This window comes from Telmatherina bonti, assembly GCF_933228915.1.
Source record: "Telmatherina bonti genome assembly, chromosome: 17".
In the NCBI taxonomy this organism is placed as follows: Eukaryota; Metazoa; Chordata; class Actinopteri; order Atheriniformes; family Telmatherinidae; genus Telmatherina; species Telmatherina bonti.
The window spans coordinates 14222839-14244025 of NC_136615.1; the positions used below are offsets into that span (position 1 = coordinate 14222839).

Genomic DNA, 21187 nt, shown 5'->3' on the forward strand with positions numbered 1-21187 from the left:
GGTTTAAATAAGTATTCATACGTTGGGATTTCTCAATTTCCTTCCTTCTCAGCTTTTCTCTGCAAGGTCATGGTATGAGCTGAAAAACACGTCATGCAAACTAAATTTATGCCCCTGCAAATAAACCTTTCTTACTGTTTTTTTCTGTATTAAATTCCCCTTTTAATACATTTAGATTGTTGGCTTTCCTCTACATCCTTCAATTGTGGTGTCTGTGTTTGTATCAACATCACGTCTTGTTGCATTGCTATTGGATGGTTAGTTGATGTAGGTTGTCAGTAACACACACACACACAGATGTCATCCCCAAAAAACTGACGCTGTTAGAAAATGATCTTAGGCTATCTTTAGTTGCAAGATCAGAATATCTGCCGTCTTTGACTCACTTTGACTGCAACCTTTCGAAGCCATTACTTTCAAAATCTCTACTATCAATAAACGTCTGGGACAAAAGATTAAAACATTTGAAGAATAACAGTTTTTATAAAGCCCAGTACTTTAAGAATACATTACACTAAATAACATCTTTTAAAGTGAAATACTGACAAAACAAAAAATAACACCACAATAAAACCTTACATGTATTTCTTTTTTACATGTACTCACTTAGTTACAATTACTCTTAAATTTCCACTAAGTGATACAGTATGCTGTTTTGTGTGTTTTTATTATAAAAGGGATTTATAGAACCAAAGATGTCTGAGGAAGCCAGTCTTGTGTCACTAACCTTCCAACTGGCTGACAACCTTCCTCCTAAGCAACAGCCACCCAATGTTTACCTTGTGTTTTTACCGCAGGCTGACTGTAATTATAGTCTATATGATTAAACTTCCCCAGGTTGAGCATTCCTTATATCAAGGTAGCCAAGCAAATTGTCATTATCTGCCTTTCTTTCATTTTCAATTTTTCTGCCTCAATATATAAAGAAAAATCAAAAGAGGCTCAAATCCAAGACCAGAAAAAATTTAATCATTAAACTGGTGATGAGTATTACATCAGTTATACAGACATTCAGACATCCCAACAAACTGTAGTGAATCACAGTTCAGGGTATCATCACTGTCATGACCACAAAAGCCTACACATTGAAAAATACAGGGAAAACATGAGTCATTTAAAACCTGCTGCATTCCATGACATTACACCTCGACAACAGTAGCGCTTCAACTTTCTGGTTAAATGGAAGTTTCACACGCATAGTTACGTGCCATAACACGAGCAAACATACTCACAGGTGGGAATATTTAGGTAACTGCTATTCAATTACTGCTGTGATAGGCTGCACTCCCAAATATTCTCCAAACATTGTTAAAACTCTTACTGTTTTAGCAATTCACTATTTCTAAAAGAACATTGTTTGCACAAAGATTTGCTTCTTTACTTCATTGCACGTACTCCCGCAAGTATTTAAACATAGAACATAAAGGATGCTAATGTAAATAATGACCAGAAATGTGTAAAAAGAGAAACTTGCACCATAAAAACAAGTGGAAACGGCTCAAACAACGCAGGGAGACACTGATTTTTATGAGCCCAAGTCCAAAATGCAGATCATGTCACTAAACGGGACAACCATTTTCACATCGTAGGTGAATCTAATTATGTTATAATGGCTGCAAGCATATTGGTTAGAACTGTGGCCTCACAGCAAGAAGGTCGTTGGTTCCACCCTCAGCTGGGGCGAGGTTTGGACAGTGGCATGTTCTCCCTGTGTATGCGTGGGTTTTCTCCGGGTACTCCGGCTTCCTCCCACCGTCCAAAGACATACATGTTAGGTTTATTGGTTACTTTAAATTGCCCTTAGGAGTGAGTGTGAGTGGTTGTTTGTCTCTGTGTGGCCCTGCGATGGACTGGCGACCTGTCCAGGGTGTACCCTGCCTTTCGCCCAAAGACTGCTGGGATAGGCTCCAGCTTCTCTGTGACCCTTAATCGGACTAAGCGGTTAGGATACTGAATGAATGCTTCTGAAAAGGCTGAAAAACTGGATTTTTCCAATGGTCCTGTGTTCTCCATGCTTAGAGTAGCCGATTGCACTTCTTTCAGTATTAATTTAATTAATATTAAATTACCCAAGTAAACAAAGAAAAACACATTTTGTAATTTAAAACGCATTTATGGAAGCTTTAGAACACTGGAGCATTAGTACAAGAATTTTGTGAGGTTTGCAGGCAGGTTTATTGTGCCCTACATCGACAAGCTAATTGCAAAGTTTTCATAATTATATTTTAATGTCACAACATGCAAGTGGTAGAGATCTTATTCAACTCTCTGCAAGATTTATTTACCAAGACATCAAACTATTTTTTCCCGCCTCGACCTTATATCCATTTACACCATCTGACTGGTCCTGGTCATCTTAACAGTTTCTGGCTAAATCTTAAATATGGTCAACTTTCTTGATTATTTTTAGTATTAAATTCAGTCAACAGGTTAAGAAATGACATTATGTTAAATGATAAGACGACTGTTTAAATGACTCATTCAAATAAAATTATATGAAATATTCCAAAGAGTTGACTGTTTATAAGGACTGCATATAAAATTATAATGTTCAAGACAGCAACAAAGGGGAAATTGCACAAGAAAAAAAGTACTGTGTCCCTTGGAGACATTTTGCATTACGAAATACATGACCTACTTAGAGGAAGCGCCGGCTCCAAATGTAAAAGTTAAAAATGTTAAGACTTTTTTTCACAAGGAAATGTTAGGTCATTGCACTGCTAAGTCTTGTGGGACAACAAAATGTCCCACCTGAATCAATAAAGAAGGCTAAAAACTGTGTGAAAGTGCAACTATGACTTTTATGGTCCACCTGGGCAAACATTTCTCATTACTGAGCAAAATGATCGAAAACTGTTAGATAGGGGTAAAAACTGGGCTCTACACTGAGGTGCTGGCCGTTAAATCAGTTCACAAAAGTTGGGAAAGTTTTCACTACATTCCTTAACTGTGCCATTATTTTTCTCCTTGATCACATCCTCTGCATGACAAGCAAATCAGGATGCATGGATATAATATAATAAGCAGGATTTCCAGTATCATAAATAAATAACTATGCTAAACAGATTACCTTAACACAAGTTTTTGCTTATATAATCCATGATATTAAGATGTATGTAATGAATGTATAAATATTTTTTTAAAAGGCAGCCAGCAGCTCAATTTGCCAACATCCCGACATGTAAAGATTGACATAAGCCTCGATTCTAATTTAATATCTGGCAGTTATGTTAAATATTAAAAATCTTGTCAAATTATTTATTTATTTATTGTCAAACCGTTACATGGACAGAAAATTGTTTTTAATTCTTCAAAAATAAAATAAAACACTGCATTATTTTAAACTACAGGCATCTAAACTAAAAACATCTCTTGAGGTAATTTACATGAACACTCCAGAATAATTGCTTTTAATAAGTTACCCTGTAAGATCTAAATAAGAAGCAAGTTATATTTCGTTGCCACTTACATATATGCACATATGTAAGAGGCAAATGTGCAGACTCCTGCTCATTTCTTCTTTAATAAAACATGAAATGTTGACATTCAAATCTACATATATCTTTATGTCTGTCATTATGATGCTTACAGTGAACTAAACCAGAGCTTGGCAACATTTAAGCAATTTTGAATATATAAAACTATGTTTGAACAAAAAGAAAAGAAAATAAGAAAGCATTTAATACCATCAGTGAAATGCACCTACTTGCAGCTGCATGCAAGATATTGGTCTTTAATAACCCATGCGTGCATGTTATGTACTTTAAACAATCTCAGTATGGTTGTTGCATTGTATAAAACAAACAACAAAAAAAAAAAAAAGACTTTCATTCCAAAAGGCTCCGTTCCGCCGAGTTTGAAGGTGCAAAAGTTTGACTTATTTGAAATTTCTTACTTATCTGCGCTTTTTGCTGTGCAAGTAGTAAAGAGCCCTAAAACAGAAAGCTTGCTAATGTATCTTAGAAGTTACTTTTAGTGTAACTGAAGAGTCCTCGCACTAAACATCAACCTGTAGTTATGTTCTCTGCAGCACTCTGGTTTGTGCTGTCTGCCTGCTACGGTCAGTTAAGCAGTACATGACACTTAGTCACTACAGCAGCCACTGAGACACCACAGCTACCAAAAGACAGCTCCAGAGATATGATACGCCTGTTTTTGTTTTGTTTTTTCTGTTTTAAAAACATCATAACACTGAAGATCAGAGCTAGCCAATTAATACACTATGCAATAACTCAGTGCCGTTTCCCCCTTTTGTGGCTTGGCATCATAGTAACGCTCTGCTACATTTACAAAGTGCTCACAATGCGCCTTCTTCCCCAAGGTGCAAATTCCTCAGCTTTCTGTGAGGGGGCAGAGTGGAAATTGAAACCTGAAGACCTGCAGAGAGGTAACAGAGAAAGAAAAATTATTTGAGAACCAACACATTTTAAACTCTTTCTCTATAGATGGGATTTACAGCTGTTTGCTAGCCTCCATTATTCTTGGCCACATGTGCAGATATTTTGCTCTCTGCTGGCCAGAAGGAATTTATGAGCGTATGTGGAGAATACAAGCAGGGTGAAAGGGAAGGTTTTATGGTCCAAAGCCTTGACTTCAAGTTATTTTTTACCCAAATTACATTAAACAAACAAATGACAAGCGGTTCTAAGAGTTTATTTTGGGTGAACAGTGTGGAAGTGGTAATTCTACATACATAAAGTCAGTTAAGTTTCTCACCTGTTTATCTCAAAGTGCTCTTGTTTCTGCTTCAATTTTCCTCTCTCCATGAAGGCTGTCAGGGTCCACTGGGGCAACCGTCTGCCTCACTGCAATCTCAGGGCCTCCACCATATATGCCCAACAAATACTGCCACGTCTCCTCTGAGATCTGTCCATAGTCTGCACCTGAAGTATAACAAAAAAGAGAGAAAATATTTACTGCTTATGTGGTTTTGTCGCTGTACCTTTGCATCTTTTAAAATCAGTAAGCTACCTTGCTTCAGCTGTATGTGTCCTCCTTTCATAACACCAATTTTACTGTTGTCAATGGGACCAGGTGGCTCTGAGGGGACAATAAGAAGTATTTTGTAAAAGAATTAAACATTTGTTCAGCTGTGTTCTTCTACTTGCAGAGTTCTACCGTTGTCTTTGCCCTTCACAAAGCTCTCCCACTCTCTGAACCACTGCATGCTGATGCACAGGATCACTGTTGGCGCTTCTTCAGCCTGAAACTCTTTGTTCAACTACAAAACAGAAAAGTGCTCTTTTAACGTCCAATACTAAGCTCAATGAGAGACTTGCACAAGAAGAACACATTCAGGATGGATGAATCTACCTTGATGAAGGTGTCTATTTCTGTTTTCCTGCGTTTAGCCAGCGCCTCAATCTCCACCTGACAAATGGCACACATGTACAGGTGGTTGACAGCTGGCCCGCCTCCAAAACTGAGAACAGAAATGCCAACATTTACTGCAAAGTTACTATAGCAACATGATCATGCTTTAAGATTTCTGTCACTGCAGAGTTGGAACTTCTGCAATACTCGGTGTAATTGTTCGTCCGCTTTAAAATCGAGACGTTTGCAGATGAACTGACCTGCAATAAGCAACAGAATCTCTAGCATAATTTCTACTGTCATCAAATTGAGTTTATATACTTTATAGAATATATCACATATATAGCCCTGCAATGGACTGGCAAGCTGTCCAGGGTGTACCCTGCATCTTGCCCAGAGACTGCTGGGATAGGCTCCAGCTTTGACCCTTGATTGGACTAAGAGGTTTGGATGATGAATGAATTAATAATATATATGTATATATAATATATACATTAATGAACTGGTAGCTTCTTTGAATGCTTACCTGTTGTAAAGGTATTCCCAAACATTCTGCGGAACAATCACAACCAGATCATCTATGTAGTGATACTTATTAGGAGGGATCCCTGTGCAAAAACATAATATATAAAAGGTTAATGAGGAAGTATTTTGTGACCAGTTAAATAAATTTAAAAAATATGTCATTTGCTGCATTTTAAATAAAACCACACACTCATATTTGCAGTCCCTCACACACTGATGGTTTACAACTTAAAACACTGATGTTTTCTCAACAGGACATGTATGTGCAGAAATCATAAAAATCCAAAAGAAACTCAAGATACTGTGTAAGATACGACCAATAAGTATTATTCTGTTATTTTATGAGAAATAGAAGGATTGGTATAGTATAAGTTGCTAAAATGTCTACATGATCCAATCAAATCAAATCAAATCAAAGATACTTTATTTATCCCCGAGGGGAAATTCAAGGTTCAAGACAGCTCGTCCAAGGTTAGACACACAGACAATTACATTTGACAAGTTTACAGAACCGAGCTAAAGCTTAGGCCCCACAGCCAGTTTTACCGGCGCTGTCTTATAAATGAGGAAAAGATGACATGAGGAAGGATGGGTGGGTGTTGGAAAAATAAGAAGTACCTCTACACTCCGCCTAAAGGGGAAGGATAAAGATGCAACAAAATAAACCCCTGTCAGTATTAAACACAAATAAATGTGGTAAAATAAATTTGGATAAAACAAATAATAGCATGGTTAAAGAAGGTGAATATGTTGGGCGCATTCACTTGTCTTTAAACTGCACCTTGCAAGAGATTCTTTCTCAAGTTTTCCAGAATGCTAGTTTTTGGTCAAGCTTTAGCTGAAAGATATCTGACACATTAAAGGGGTAAAAAGTCCAAATATATGCAGACGCTTCATTTTCATTTCCAAGAAGCAACTCAGCTGCATTTTTTTTTTGTGTGTGTCAAACCAAATCCATAGTTAGCAGAAAAGGACATAAATGCAGCATTGATCAATTGCAGTAACGCTTTACTTTTCATTCCTGCATATTTTTCTTCGATAAGAAAAATGGTGATTATAACAAAGTTCATAAACACAACCATTTCATGTGTGGGGAGGAGGTTGGCTATTGGCAAGAGAGGAGAATTTCAGGAATTCAGTTTCTCTTACATACATATAGTGTGTTCTTAGCTACCAGTCACCCACCTGTACTGTAACATTTTATTTGTTACCCTTCAGGAAAGGGTGGGACTTCTCTCAAGTGCATGTTTCCAATCATTGGGGCTAAGCTAATGATACCAGCTGAAAGTCAGTAAATACTTCCTAATGATGCAGGAGATGCTTGGTTTATTGAATTTCAGTATATAGATTTTAGTTATTTAAGTTAAACAGAATATGCAACATGTGGGCTCTGCAGGTTGTGAAGTTGATTAGATGCACTGTTAACTATGCAGAGCAAAGTAAAGGTGCATTCACACCAGCCTTTTTGATTCGAATCCAAGTGTATTTGCTCAGAAAGTCGGCTTCGTTTGGAGTGATGTGAATGTGCTAATTTTATTCTGATTCGGTTCAAAGAGATGGTCTCAGTCTGCCTACAAATGTAGCTCAAATTCATCAAATACAGGTATATAGAAACCAAAGTGCATTGTAGATTTAGTGCACTGTATCATGAGTAAATACAACCAAAACATCCATGCGTGTGGGGTGACTGGTGGCACTGGACAGGAGAAATAGCTCCCAGTCAGACCTTAAAAGAGCTTGATAAAGGTTCTGGTAGAAATCTGATCAGCCAGACCGCTAGAATCTCAAGCTGCTCCATATTTTCTTGCATCTTGTGGGGAGTGAAACACGTTTTTTAAGAGTTCCGATTTGTTTGAGAAGTGTATTAAGAAAGCAGTCTCAGTCTCATGTTTACCCCCTTCTCAACGGAACCAAGTCTCCAGTTGGACAGTCTAGTGGACTATCCTGATGTCAACACATAAGCAAATAATTAAAATATTATTGAAACTCTAAGCTGATGGAAATAATGATTGTAATGAAATGCATTTTTCCAAATGGTGCATTTAAATGTTTTTCTTTGTAATGCACACATGAAATTTCCTCTCCAGGGTGACATTAATAAAACCATTTCTTCAGTGTTATGACTGCAAAGATCACTACCTTGTGAGTTCCCCTGCATCAATGCCTCCACAGTCATACCAGTCATGATTAGGAGCGCACAAAATGACCGCTCACCTCCATGCTGACACAGAAAGGTGTGATTGCTGATGGGGCCTGGCTCGGCAAAGGTGTTGAACTTGTTCAGCCATTCTCTGGAGATGTAAAACTGCAGCAGGCTGGGCTCCTTCATATTGGCGAGAGCCACCACCTTCTGCCTCTCTCTCACTGACTCTTCACTGCTTTTCCTGCAAGAGTGCATTAAAAAACAAAGTCAAAACTTTGAATATATCTGTGTGCATTTCATGAAAATGAGGACTTGTTAAACTCACCTATAGAACAACACATATGCCTCTGCATTCTGGACCACCGTCTCATGGACCTCTGTAACGTACTGGTCATCGAACTCATACCACTGGCCGTTAATCACATTCTGACAGTAGGCTATATAGTGTCCACCTGCAGTGTGTGAGAGCACAGATAAGAAAAAAGTTTTATGAAAGGAAAAAGGAAAACTAAATTCACTTGCACATGTTTTATCTTTTTTTAGAGATATATATGTCAGTTTGTGTTATCTTATGAAGATAACTCATACTTCCTGCCGTGCCGTGATGGCAAATGACTGACAGCAGATCATATGTGGTGACTTGAGATGGACTCTCTTTAGCCAGGAAAGGTCTCATGTCAAGGGCCTCCAACGGGAAGGACACATGGCTGCTAATCTTGAAAGAGTACATGACCTCGTGCCGGAAACGTTTAAGATGAATGCACAGAATCTATATGAAAGACGTGAAACAAGAAACATAAAAAAGAAAAAAAAATTGAGACAAAACCCTTCATCTGAAGGAAGAAGGAGATCAGATAATAAAAAAAAAGTACCTCTGGCAGTTGAAGCACTTTGCAATATTTGACACCATTTCTCAACCTGTTGCAAACAAAAACAGTGATTCAGTTATTTATTTGAAGTGTTTGCTCATCAAAGCAGCCTACATTTACTGCTTGCACTCACTTTTTACATCTTTCGCAGCTGTACATGTTGTCTCCTGAAAAAATGAATAAACAGAAATGTAAATGCGAACATGGAACACCGTGCTTGCATCAGTGTAAAGCAGCACATCCCGCATGTTTACCTTTGAGTTCATCAGCAGCAAAAAAGGCAGCGAGGCAGTCCTCTAACGTTACCATGGGTCCCCAAAACCAACTGGGGATACACGAGACTACAAACCTGTTCAGAATCACAACACAAACAGATCTGAACACGACAATAATAAACCCAGAGGCCCCTGTTCATCTTTCCAGCCTTACTGACAATAACGACCCTCAACAGAGAACAGCGTCTGCAGATTAAATGACTCTAAATTGAGTAATGCCTGTATTAACACTGACTAACAAAGAAAAACTTGGAAAAGTAATGTTCAGGCATGGTGAATAGTGACCTGAATAGCTTATTGATGGGATGTTGGAATAAATCCATTGCAGTGCTTTTTTTTTTTTTTTCAGTTAAAGCAGGACTGAGCAGACTGAGAAGAGCAGGATGGGTCTGATGACAATGAATGACACCTCAAAGTCCTCTCAGTCAACAAGCAGCTATTAATTCACACATTTAGCAGACACGGAACAAAATCAACAAGTATTTAAAGTGGCTCTCTTATGCACATTTCAGTCTACTTTATTTTAATATGCAAGTCAAGAAATAATCAAACATTTTTCACAAACCCCTTCATATATTTTGTATTGATCCTCTCAGATCAGCCTCGGTCAGAAACAAGCGAACATAGAAAGCTCCGCCCTATGTCCTGCCTGCAGGCTGCGTCTGATTGGTCAGCTGCTAGGAGTAGTTATACTGAGCAGTGAAGGTGGGCGTGGCTTTCTTGTCGTGACCATGCACAACCCAGGGAAGATGACCAATCACTGAGTCCCTCCCCCTGGATGCCACTAAAATTGTGAAGTAGAAAAAAACTCTCTAAAAACCAATCGTTTCCGTCACCAAACATAGCAAGTGTTGGGAAACTCAAACATGCATTTAGGTGATAAAAAAAAAAACGGTGCCGCTCACATGTCTGAGTATTCACCACTATAACCAAGTAGAAAGCTCAGAAAACTAGAAACAACATCATAGAGTCCCTCTAAGGTTCAGCTTTTACTCTCTTGTGTAAAAGAGAGTAAAATCTGTGTAAAAGAGAGTAAATGAATCTGAAATGAAACATGTTGCCTCGTGTCTGTCAGTGTTATCCTAACGGTTCAGGTTCAACCTGCTTCTTGTCCATTGTCAGCTAGAATAAGATTCAAACAACCATGACCAAAACAAAACTGGAATTATGCCTCTGCATCAAGATAATGTGCAGCGTCGAACGGAATCTAAATTCTAGTTTACTGACGCATGCAACTGAAATTAACCTGGAAAATGAAATGAGTTTACTTTCCTGTCTGATAAGCAGTCATCATAACCCTTCTGTCACTAATAAAATGAGATGTCATCAATTTCTCTGTAAACACACACACATTAACTTGATACAGGAATACTCTTACATGTATCCTCTTTACTGAACCTTTACAAACACAGCTGCACCTCCTGCAGTCTTATTGTGGTTGATTTTTTTAGGAAATGACCTTCCAAAAAACGGAAGTGAGCAACTCGAGATTCTACTGACTTTCATTCTTGGTAAAACTTCACAGTGAAGTAATAATAAACATTACATCACATCAGCACTTTCCATGCATGTGTAACCAGATTCTATTTAATTCAACTGTTTGTGGTCACTCCCTCTTTAATTCCGCTTCAGTGGGGTTCACTAACCGACGTATGGAGTCCATGATGTAGGAGATCCAGCCTTGCGAGCCATACGAGTCCGGACACACTCCAGTCTTAACTGGCAGGTTCTGGTGGATGGAGGAGTGGAGCTTTGCCAAGTCTTCTTTTCCAGGAATGGGGAGGGATAAGTCCTGAAATGTTTCTACTGTGGTGGAAACCTGTAACGCATTCAGAGAACTCTGTGAGAAGAAAACATTAAACATATTTATTATATAGATAAACTTTTTAAATTTGAGTCATGATAATAATATAAAAAAGGATTTTTTTATCTAACTCCACCAGTAAGCATATTTGAGTGCCCAAATCATATTAAAACAACTTTTTAAATTCTAATAATGCTGACAGTAGTTAAATATACAAACTATGTCTAAATTTTAATTAGATTTGGACCATGAAAATGTTACTTAACCAGTAAATATACTGATTGTATTTGTGGAATAGCATGTCTGTAGCCTCCCCTGGTGTTAGAACAGGTTAAACACATCTCACCCTGTCACAAGTTAGACACTGAACCAGACTGAGGATGGAGCCGTCGAATATATCAGAGATCACGCTGCGATAGTGAGACTGCTTCTTCTTCCTGGAACTGAATAGCAGCTGAGCTGAAAGACACATGATGGCAGGGATGACATTAGAGGACCAACTCCAATCAGACAGCACCTTAAATCACAACTAACCAACCGCTGTGGGCACTTGGAGAAAAAGGCAAGTCCTTCTATGTGCCAGCTTACTGCTACGGAAAGTGATGATGGTGATGGACTTGACTGTAAAACATTATGGAAAAAAAAAAAAAAACAACCCTCTTTGAATTCTTTTATATATCAAAAAGTGAAATAATCTAGTCCTTATTGGGGCTTAATATCAGGTAAATACAACATTCAGTGAATAAAAACTTATGACATTTCATGTTGTCATTATTATTTTAACAAAAAAAAAAGCAGAAACAAAATACATTGTGAGGAACAAGTCTACTCGTGCTGCTTTCACTGGCAGACATCTTAGCTAATAAGTAAAAGATGACCAAAAGTAAGTTTTCATTACTTGAACTCTAAAGTAACTCAAATATATGTGACTCCCAAATAAATAATTCTGTAACCAATATATGATGCTGCGGTACAAATGTGAATCCTCAAGAGAGATTTTAAAAAATGTTTGAAAAAAGGAAAAAATGGAAATATACCGATAAAGCTACCCCTGAATGAGTCTTAAATGGCCATTCAAGTCCAGACAGTCTTACCTTTTTTAAAGGAGTATGCGGGTCCTACGGAGCGGAGGGGGCTGGAGCGTGGTGGACTGGAGGACAGTTTGTGATGCAGCTCTTGCAGAGTTCGTACAGGGCTACAGGGAGTCGACTGAGGTTGAACCATTGATGCTTCATTGTCTGGCTCTATAAATCAGATATTATGGACACAAAGTTTACAAAGGATCACATATGGAATGAATAAATCTGCTTTTGTTCTCTTTTATTCCTTCCACTCATCTACCTGGGGCGTTGTTGCTCTGGACTTGCCCTGGTCCTTCATTAGATGTTTGGCTGTTATCTTGACTTTGTGCCTCAGTGTTTGGGCTTTGCTCTAACTCCTCTTCCTCCCCCCTCTCAGGAGCGCCTTCCTCAGCTGCTGTGTCCACATCTGCATCTTCATCCATTTCTTGTGAGCCTCCACGGAGGGGTGAGCCAGGCACCCTCTTTTCCTTCAGTCTCTCTTTCTCCGAGATGACGGCCGCAGAACTGACGGCCACCATGCCCACAACAGGTGACCTCACCCCATCGCACTCGTCCTGCAACAGCAACTCACTGTCTCCCACACCTCCCCCCTCTCCTCGGTCACTGCTGGAGCCAGAGTCACAAGACAGGAATTCATCTTCAGATGGGGAGCGGTCTCCATCTCTTCTCTCCTCACTGTCACTTCCCTCAGCGCTTATGCTGCACTCGGTCAGAGGCTCCTTCAGCTCCTCATGCAGCTGGTCCATCAGACAGCGCAGGAACTCCTGGGTGTCCTGGTGAAACGAAAATGGACATTAACTCTAAACACTCTGAGACACTGACATAAACAACTTCACTGACAGAATTTGGGGTTCTGCACAGAAGTGAAAAGCACAGAAATAAATTTTATACAGTATACTAACTTGTCACTGAATTATGAAGAAAAACTAAAAAAAAAAATCACAATGCATATTAAGTTATGAAACATGAGCATTTTGTGTACTAAAACCCACAACAGATAAGTACTAACGTCTCAGTCATGCCAGACATTCATAAAAAATGGCAGCAAACCAGAACCAGAAATGACTCAATTTTAATAAGGAATTACAAAGCAACTGTAAAACTATAGGAATATGACAAACATATCTGGCCTGAAATGTTTGTTTGTGGACTTCAAGCAATAATTTATTAATAATCAGACTTTGTAAGACCTATTCAAAACCAAAAATACTTTTTCAGCCTTTCTGTAAGAAGACAGAAGATACAATACGACATGACATAATACGTGTTTAGTTTGACCTATTATTTCTCAACAATTCAATATTTACTTAATAAAGCAGCTACTCTAACAATACAGCTGCATAATAACCTGTGAGTATATTTTAATTCAAGTGTTTTGTGAAAAGAACTGAATCTCTCCTTGAATTTGCATTTAGAAAAAGAAATGTAGTGTGGGTGAATGTGTTTAACCTTCATATAGGAGCTTAGTTCAAGTCCTTTGTGATCTGTTTATTCTGATCAGGAGTTACAATAAAAATGTGCCTGTGCTTGTTTCTGCGATGGGTTTAGAAGAAAACAAAGAAATATCTGAAGGAATTTGTTGGCTTTTTTCCCCATTGCATTTTTTACAATTTCTACGTATACATGCTTTAAAACTATGTTCACTTTTTAATCACAAGAGGATGTGTAATTAAAAGATGGTAAGTTCTTTATAAATTCCTGAGAGTACAGAGGGCGGCATGTCTTCTGATAACTCTTGATAGCTTATCCACTGATCATGGAACCATAAATGAGTGAGGACTGAAGCAGCATTGTGTACAAGAAGGACAGTACAAAGAGGCATTCCTGAGAGGAGCACAGCAGTCCAGAAGTAGTGTAGACCTGTATGACGGAGTGCAGACAGCAAACTGAGTTTAATAATTAATGTAGTGACGTGTCTGTCTACAGAATGCCGTGCCATGCTCTGGGCTTTCTGTTGTGGTTTCACTGTGTATGCTGGGAGGTCTCTTAAAAGAACAACGTAGAAATCATGGTGAGAGATAAATGCAGCATGTATAAGGAGCTTTTCCATAAAATGAGTCCGAAAAAGATCGATTTTTCGTTCTAAAAAGGGCAAAACCGAGTGACATACAGAACTTGGTCAAACTGGGCCAACTGGCTATTATTCATCACTATGTTTATTAAAGAAATTGCAGAGGAGAAAAGGGATTACAATGTTGATATTATTCACAACTTATTAACTTTCAGATGCTTAATAATTTAAGCTATGATCATAGATTTTTCTCAATGCAGACAATGCTGATGTATCAATGAGTTCAGAGCACATCTATCCTCTTCTGATTTCATAAAATGCTGTTTTTGTAGAAGTAATCAAAAAATAAAAAACTATGTTGATTATTTGTAAAATCTATGTAAAAAGCTAAAACATTTGTTCATGGTATATAAACCAAAGATACGGTCAGTTCTTTTGAATTTACTCTTATATTACTGCCTGCTAGGCGCCTACCTGCTGAGCATAACCTCGAAACATGGGGTTTACCAGTTTGATGCCATGGGACAGGCTGGTAGGCACCACATAGCTGGGCCTGGAAGAGTAGAAGTTATGAGAGAGATTAAATATACAATAATCTGAATGATTAGTAATTTGCAGAGTAGGTTTATACAAATTGTAAAGCTCTTACCGTTTCTTATGCCAGAGTTCTGAGATGAGTTTCTGGTAGCTCTTACACAGTGCAGGTTTCTTATCAGTCCGGACCAAACCACTGCAGTCCAGGAAGAACTGAGTGAGAGGAGGGCTAATGAAAAAAAGGAGGAGAGGAAACATATTGCATAAAAAGAACTGCTACAAAGGTAGACATTAACAAACACAGAGTCCTATTCCAGGTGTTCAGTCAAATGTGAAAGGAGACAGTGAACTCACCAGTTGGACAGGGCTTGCAGAGCAGCATTCATATAGCAGGAGTTTCCGATATTTTTCATTCCTGTCAAGCCTAAATGCAACAAGAACAACACCAATAGTGCTCTTACATATTCTACACATCAACTCACATCTCAAAGATGCCAAAGACTAATTCATTAACACTTCTTGTCTTGATTAACAGAAAAAAAAGGATATTAAGTTGCAACAAGCATGTATAACCACTTACTTGGACATTATGTTTCAAATAAAATAATACACTTTTTAGCTGCAGTGTTTGGACAACTATATTTTAAATATCTTTTTTTTGTGGAAAATGCCCTGTTTATACCTCTAGGTTTTAGCTCATCCTCCTCTGATTCTGAACCTTCCTCTTCAGCCACAGCAATTGGTACAGCTTTTAGTGGATGGCCTGCTGACTGGGGAGCTGCATCCTATGAAAATTATGGAGACATAATACACAAGTTCACTGTATGATTTTTCTTGTTATCAAGCAGCAACAGGAAATTAAGTTTTCTGGGCTGAGCTTGTACCTGCTCTGTGGCTTTGCAGTGGTGGGCTGCAACTGGCACAGGCACCAGGGCCGGTCTCTGGTCGAGAAACACCTCCCGCTCACACATATAACACCAGATCCTGAAGGTTGTTAGGTTTACTGTCAAGTTGTGCTTCTTAGCCTACAGAAAGAAAGTGAAAAAAACATCTCTTTAATCAATGACATGTACAAAAAACCTACAACCTAAGACTAATGACAGGAAGTGCAAACCTTTGCAGGTATGTTTAGCATGAGAGGCTTATACCTGTGCATGCAATGTGCTGTGATCAGAGTAGGACTCGCCACACCCAACATAAGGACAATCACTCTAAAGAGCAGAAACATTGTGTGAGATTGGTTCAAACAAAACTGCATTTTTTTTCCTTGCATTTCTAAAGACACAGCCTGACCCCAATAACAAAATCTGTCTTTGCTGCAGAACTACTGCATTTATAATTACACTGATGTACCATATTCATTAATAATTAAGCACGTACCTAACTACTAAGCTAAGATGATGCTGTATAAATGCATCAGAAGCATCAAAGTACTCATCCTTTAGATTATACTCATTTAAAGCACTTAAAACAAAACTTAAAGGCTGACCCTACCTGCAGACAGGCCCACAAGTTTGGGCCCCCAGCACCACATGACTGGCAAGTTCCCTGCAAACAAAGGTGCAGAACATAAAGAAGAAAATACACAATAAGCAGTAGATGAGCATCTACAATAAGCAGAATTCCTCAAATGTTTCATGCAAATGTTCCAGCTCACATAGTTAACAACCTTAATTAAGACTAGTGTTTAAAGATGCACGTACAGCTATAGCTTGTTTACAGTAAATCAATAAAAGCCCACCTTGGATTTCTGGAGAAGGTCCTCCTTGGTCACCTCGCCTATTGAGTCTACGTGAGGGCAAACATCTTGGTCTGCCATAGCTTGTCGCTGTCTTCAGGGGGACGTCAGCTAATCAGACAGAAAATAATCTTATTTCATCAGAGAGGAGGTTGTAGCTACAGCTAGCTTCGTCATCTCAACACAGAACACGATTTGCACGCATAGAAATAAAAAACAAAATAAATTAAAAAAAAACAAAAAAAAAAAACAAAAAAAAAAACACCGTGCCTCTGATTGGAAACTAAAAAAATAAATAATACATTTACATCCCTGGCTGCAGTCTTCCTTTAAAAGTGCACCCCTAAAAAAAACGTATCTACAGAGGCTGACAGCTCAGCAGAGTGGCAGGCCCAATGTTTACCAACGAAAGCTCCCAAACATATCCTGTCTGCTGCAATGACAGCGAAAACAGTTCCGATAACCGGATTGTGTGTAACGTAGATGGGAAGCAGAAGCCGCGACTATAATTTTTATTTCTTATTTTTTTGTAAACAATCTGCGAACAGGTGACAGCACGCTAACAAGAAGAACCGAGCGACGTGATATAGCAACCCACCATCCTCAACAACCCCCCACCCCCATAGACATCATATATACATAGACGCTTCATTGAGTGCTGGAGAGTGAACCAGCATCGCCGCCATATTGGATGGGTCTCCCCTTTCGAGTTTTGCTCTTACGTAGCTTCCCCACAAACTTTTTTGTGGAACAACGCGTGTATATAACACACAAAAAAAAACACTTTTCTACATAATTGGTTGGTAAATAATGTTAACACAGTGAATAATCTACTAAATGCAAGTGACACATTTTAGTCCCTCTCTCTTAAACATCTCAGATCCAATGAGGTGTTTAAGAGAGAGAGAGAAAGAGAGAGAGAGAAAGAAGCTCAGTATATCAGGAAATGTCCCTCAGCAGTCCAAACCTATAGCTGCATAACTAAGGGACGCTAACGATCCCTAAAGGACTTATCAAAATATTTTAACATAAAACGCGTTGATTTTTAATGTTTCACCTGTTTCATCTGCATCATAACAACATTTCTGCCCTTTGTAACAAACCAAACTGTGAGGGAAATCAGGTAAAAACTCATGAAGTTTTTGTTGTGGTTGGGCCAACACCTTACGAATAAATGCATTGGAGGCGCATACCCATCCAAGATGGCGGCGCGATGAGACGTCAGCAGCGTGATACAATGCGGCTTCTATGTATATAACCTGTCTATGCCCACCCCATCCACAGATCAACCCAATGAGGAGCGGAACGACGCAGGGCTGGAGGAGGAACAGCATCGGTCCCCCTTGAGGGACACAACTCTCACTCGAAACCTCGCGGTATTTCCGCTACCCACAATCCTCTGGTCTTCCTTTCTGCCTGAACCGACATGGTGGGTACAAGGCTTACTTTCCTGAGAAAATCTTGTAGCTGTAATATCTCCTTCCATCCTTGTCTGTGTGAATCTAATGACTATCCAGAATGTCAATGTGGAGTGTTTAAAGCATTATGATGGCGTTCTTGTGAATATTGGGCCTCCATGTTTGGATTTTTTGGAGTAAAACTGGATTTGAGATCCTGAACTGTAGCCGGTACGGACATTGCTATCTGCCTGTGACATGCTAATATTCATGAACACGTTGGAGTTTGCTCCCTTTTACTGACGTATATTCAGTCGTAACTTAGATTTGATGGTTTATTAACGTAAACATACAACAAGAGCTGGTGAATAAATGAGAATACGAACGTGACTGTTTTTAATAAGCAGCCTTGGGTTAATGGGCCTTAGCATTGACCAAGTTGCTAGTGCTATTTGGCAAAAGTCCATTTAGCCACACGTGTATTTTTTAAGCAAGTGTTTGTGGATTACTTGCCACTCTGACAAGTTAGATTGGTTTGTGCTGGATTGATGCATTAGCAGTGTAGAATTAGACATTTAAAAATCACTTCCCGCGAGTTGCAGCTTTGGATTGATGCATTGGTTATTTTAATGAGACAAAGTTAAACAGATGCATACTGGATCTATAGCCGTAATTGCACCAGATATACAAGTCTAACTTAGATTTAACTTCATTCTTGTAGTTCTTATCTTCTCACATAACTTCTTCTAATTTCCTAATTTATTTGCTTGTTTTGTCTGCAGATTACACTTATGGCCGAGAGGGGGTTCACATAGAGTAACACAGCATCTCTGGCTGTATTTACTGTAATGCAGGGGTGTTAAACTCAATTCCGACAGGTTTATATTGTTTCCTTCTGCCAACACAGCTGATTCAAATCAAATGGATTCAGCAGCTTCTTGTCAACGTATTTATGGATTTCGGTCAGGTGTGTTGCATGGAGACAACAAAAACCTGCTGGATACCGGCCCTCGAGAACTGGAGTTTGACACCCCTGTTCTAATGCATATCTATCCATGTGGCTCTAGAGGCCAGGGAATTGTTGCTTGTGTATTTTGTGCAGTATTTATTGTCTGATGCCCCTAGAAGCTAAGAATATATTGCTACATGGGATCAATTGTTCACACCTGTGATAACTATAATTGGTGTTTGTTTGTTTCACTATACACCCTGAGGAAGGCATAAGCTGATACACGGTGTATTTTTTATTGTTATTGCCCATTTTTAATAAAGGCTTTTTATTCAATCCACTTTGAGTGCATGGATCTGGATTTTCTCCATAGTTAAGTTGTAACATTTTAAAGTATTTTCTTGTAACATTACTTGTTTCTCCACAGCCTAAGGGAAAGAAGGCTAAGGGGAAGAAGGTGGCTCCCGCCCCTTCTGTAGCCAAGAAACATGAGGCCAAGAAAGTTGTCAACCCCCTCTTTGAGAAGAGGCCAAAGAACTTTGGCATCGGTAAGTACCTTTCGTTGTTGTTGAAGTGGGTATTGTGTATCAAAAGTGCAAATGATGTAAAGAATATTTGCTATCTTAATAACGCTGTAGACAATCTCCCACCAAGATCGCTGATGCACTTTGTGTAGGGGAAATAAAAAAATGGATGGGCTCCTGTTGTTAGATTTAAAGCTTATGTTTCTGTTTCACAGGCCAGGATATTCAGCCCAAGTGTGATTTGACACGCTTTGTGAAATGGCCTCGTTATGTCCGCCTGCAGAGGCAACGCTCAATCCTCTACAAGCGCTTGAAGGTCCCCCCTGCAATCAACCAGTTCACCCAGGCTTTGGATCGCCAGACTGGTAAGAATTGGTGTTGGGCTCTAAGTTGTCTTTACATGGTAGTCCAAAACAAAGCTTGGTTTTCATGGGGTTGCTTTGTTTTCCTGATTGGCACTATGATTACTTTGCAAATGATGTGAACGAATATTTGCTATCTGATAAGCTGTGCTGACCATTTCCACCAAGATCACTGATGCAGTTGTGTGAAATCTTAGCTTGTGTTGCTTCATATTTGATGATGCAGCATGTAATGCATTTTCTCTCTCCTCAGCCACCCAGCTGTTTAAGCTGGCCCACAAGTACAGGCCAGAGACCAAGCAAGAGAAGAAGCAGAGGCTGCTGGCCCGTGCTGAGCAGAAGGCAGCTGGAAAGGGAGATGTCCCGACCAAGAGACCTCCCGTCCTCCGTGCAGGTGAGGAACACTGAACCAACAACCAGGATTTTATTTAATTATTGAAAAAGGTGTTTTGAATGTCGCCTGTTCCAAGTTGAAAGCAATTTGTTTGGTTATTTGCAAGCCTGCTTGCACGGATCATTTCAGTTCGGCCTGAATGCAGTGATGACTTGAATTTCTTCACCTGAACCTTGACTTGATGTCTTTTGAGCTTTTTAACCCTGAGCATTGGCCATAACATGAAGAGGTTCTCTGACCAGTGCATTGTGGATCAAAATGTAATTTCCATTTCTTCTTTGCTTAAGGTGTGAACACTGTCACCTCTCTGGTGGAGAGCAAGAAGGCCCAGCTGGTCATCATTGCCCATGATGTGGATCCAATTGAGGTGAGATGGGGTGCTTGTTGAAGAGTTGCAATATACCCAGCTTGGTTTAGACGGTGGTCACTAGCAATGATGTCTGAATTTCTTCACCTGAATCCTTTGTGTGGATCAAAAATACGAGCTTTTTAACCCTGAGCAGAGACCACCAGTTTACAAATAAGCTGTGGAAATGCGCACTGCAGGCAACTGTCCAGGAATAACCTACAGCTTTAAAAATTTACAAAATTACTAATACTTTTTTCTGTCTCTCCTCCTTTTTTCTTGGATATAGCTTGTTGTATTCCTGCCTGCTCTGTGTCGCAAGATGGGTGTCCCATACTGTATTGTCAAAGGGAAGGCGAGACTGGGCAGACTGGTGCGCAGAAAGACCTGCACATCAGTTGCATTCACACAGATTAATCCGTAAGTATTGTCAAAGATACTCAATAACCTGCAGTTTTCTGTATGTATGCATTTAAACTGAAGCTGTCCAGATAGTATCCTGTCGGTGTGGTGACCTTAATGCTGTCAAAGGTTATTGTCATATTGTCTGAGCTCTATTATTGATTACTGTTTTTGCTTTCATAGTGAGGATAAAGGTGCACTTGCAAAACTTGTGGAAGCCATCAAGACCAACTACAATGACAGATATGAGGAGGTGAGATTAAGTGATATTCATGTAATACCTTCTGCCTCATAAAGCAAGTTCCTGGTTTTTAAACTGTTTCTAAAACTTGTCTTTTAGATCCGTCGTCATTGGGGTGGAGGCATCATGGGACCCAAGTCCACAGCACGCATCACTAAGCTGGAGAAGGCTAAAGCCAAGGAGCTGGCTACCAAGCTTGGTTAAAATATTTGGAATAAAAAAAAAAATGTATGTCCTAAGAAAACAGACTGTCTTTTAATTTAAACATTTTTAACCAC

At 39.2% G+C, this 21187-nt stretch overlaps 2 protein-coding genes across 3 annotated transcripts; one reads left to right on the forward strand and one right to left on the reverse strand.

Moving 5' to 3' along the window:
* Window positions 1-947: 947 nt before the first annotated feature.
* On the reverse strand, window positions 948-16882 carry usp20 (ubiquitin specific peptidase 20). Of its 2 annotated transcripts, none has more exons than XM_079256879.1 (24): window positions 16298-16882; window positions 16051-16104; window positions 15705-15767; window positions 15441-15581; window positions 15239-15341; window positions 14911-14980; window positions 14672-14785; window positions 14497-14575; window positions 12271-12784; window positions 12024-12173; window positions 11276-11388; window positions 10772-10944; window positions 9105-9199; window positions 8984-9017; window positions 8854-8899; window positions 8570-8750; window positions 8307-8433; window positions 8053-8222; window positions 5840-5921; window positions 5314-5422; window positions 5119-5221; window positions 4972-5040; window positions 4717-4883; window positions 948-4377 (listed from the first exon to the last, which is right to left on the reverse strand). In XM_079256879.1, exons 1-23 carry the CDS (start codon window positions 16373-16375, stop codon window positions 4726-4728), a joined length of 2826 nt encoding a protein of 941 aa, XP_079113005.1. In that variant the 5' UTR covers window positions 16376-16882; the 3' UTR covers window positions 948-4377; window positions 4717-4725. The 2 variants fall into 2 exon arrangements, with proteins under 2 accessions (XP_079113005.1, XP_079113004.1); XM_079256878.1 differs by having other exon boundaries at window positions 10772-10965.
* An 816-nt stretch (window positions 16883-17698) lies between these two features.
* On the forward strand, window positions 17699-21153 carry rpl7a (ribosomal protein L7a). The gene is made up of 8 exons (XM_079257188.1): window positions 17699-17723; window positions 19068-19188; window positions 19380-19529; window positions 19780-19920; window positions 20208-20287; window positions 20556-20686; window positions 20852-20921; window positions 21009-21153. The coding sequence occupies exons 1-8, from the start codon at window positions 17721-17723 to the stop codon at window positions 21111-21113; spliced, it is 801 nt and encodes a 266-aa protein (XP_079113314.1). The 5' UTR covers window positions 17699-17720; the 3' UTR covers window positions 21114-21153.
* The last annotated feature ends 34 nt before the right edge of the window (window positions 21154-21187 follow it).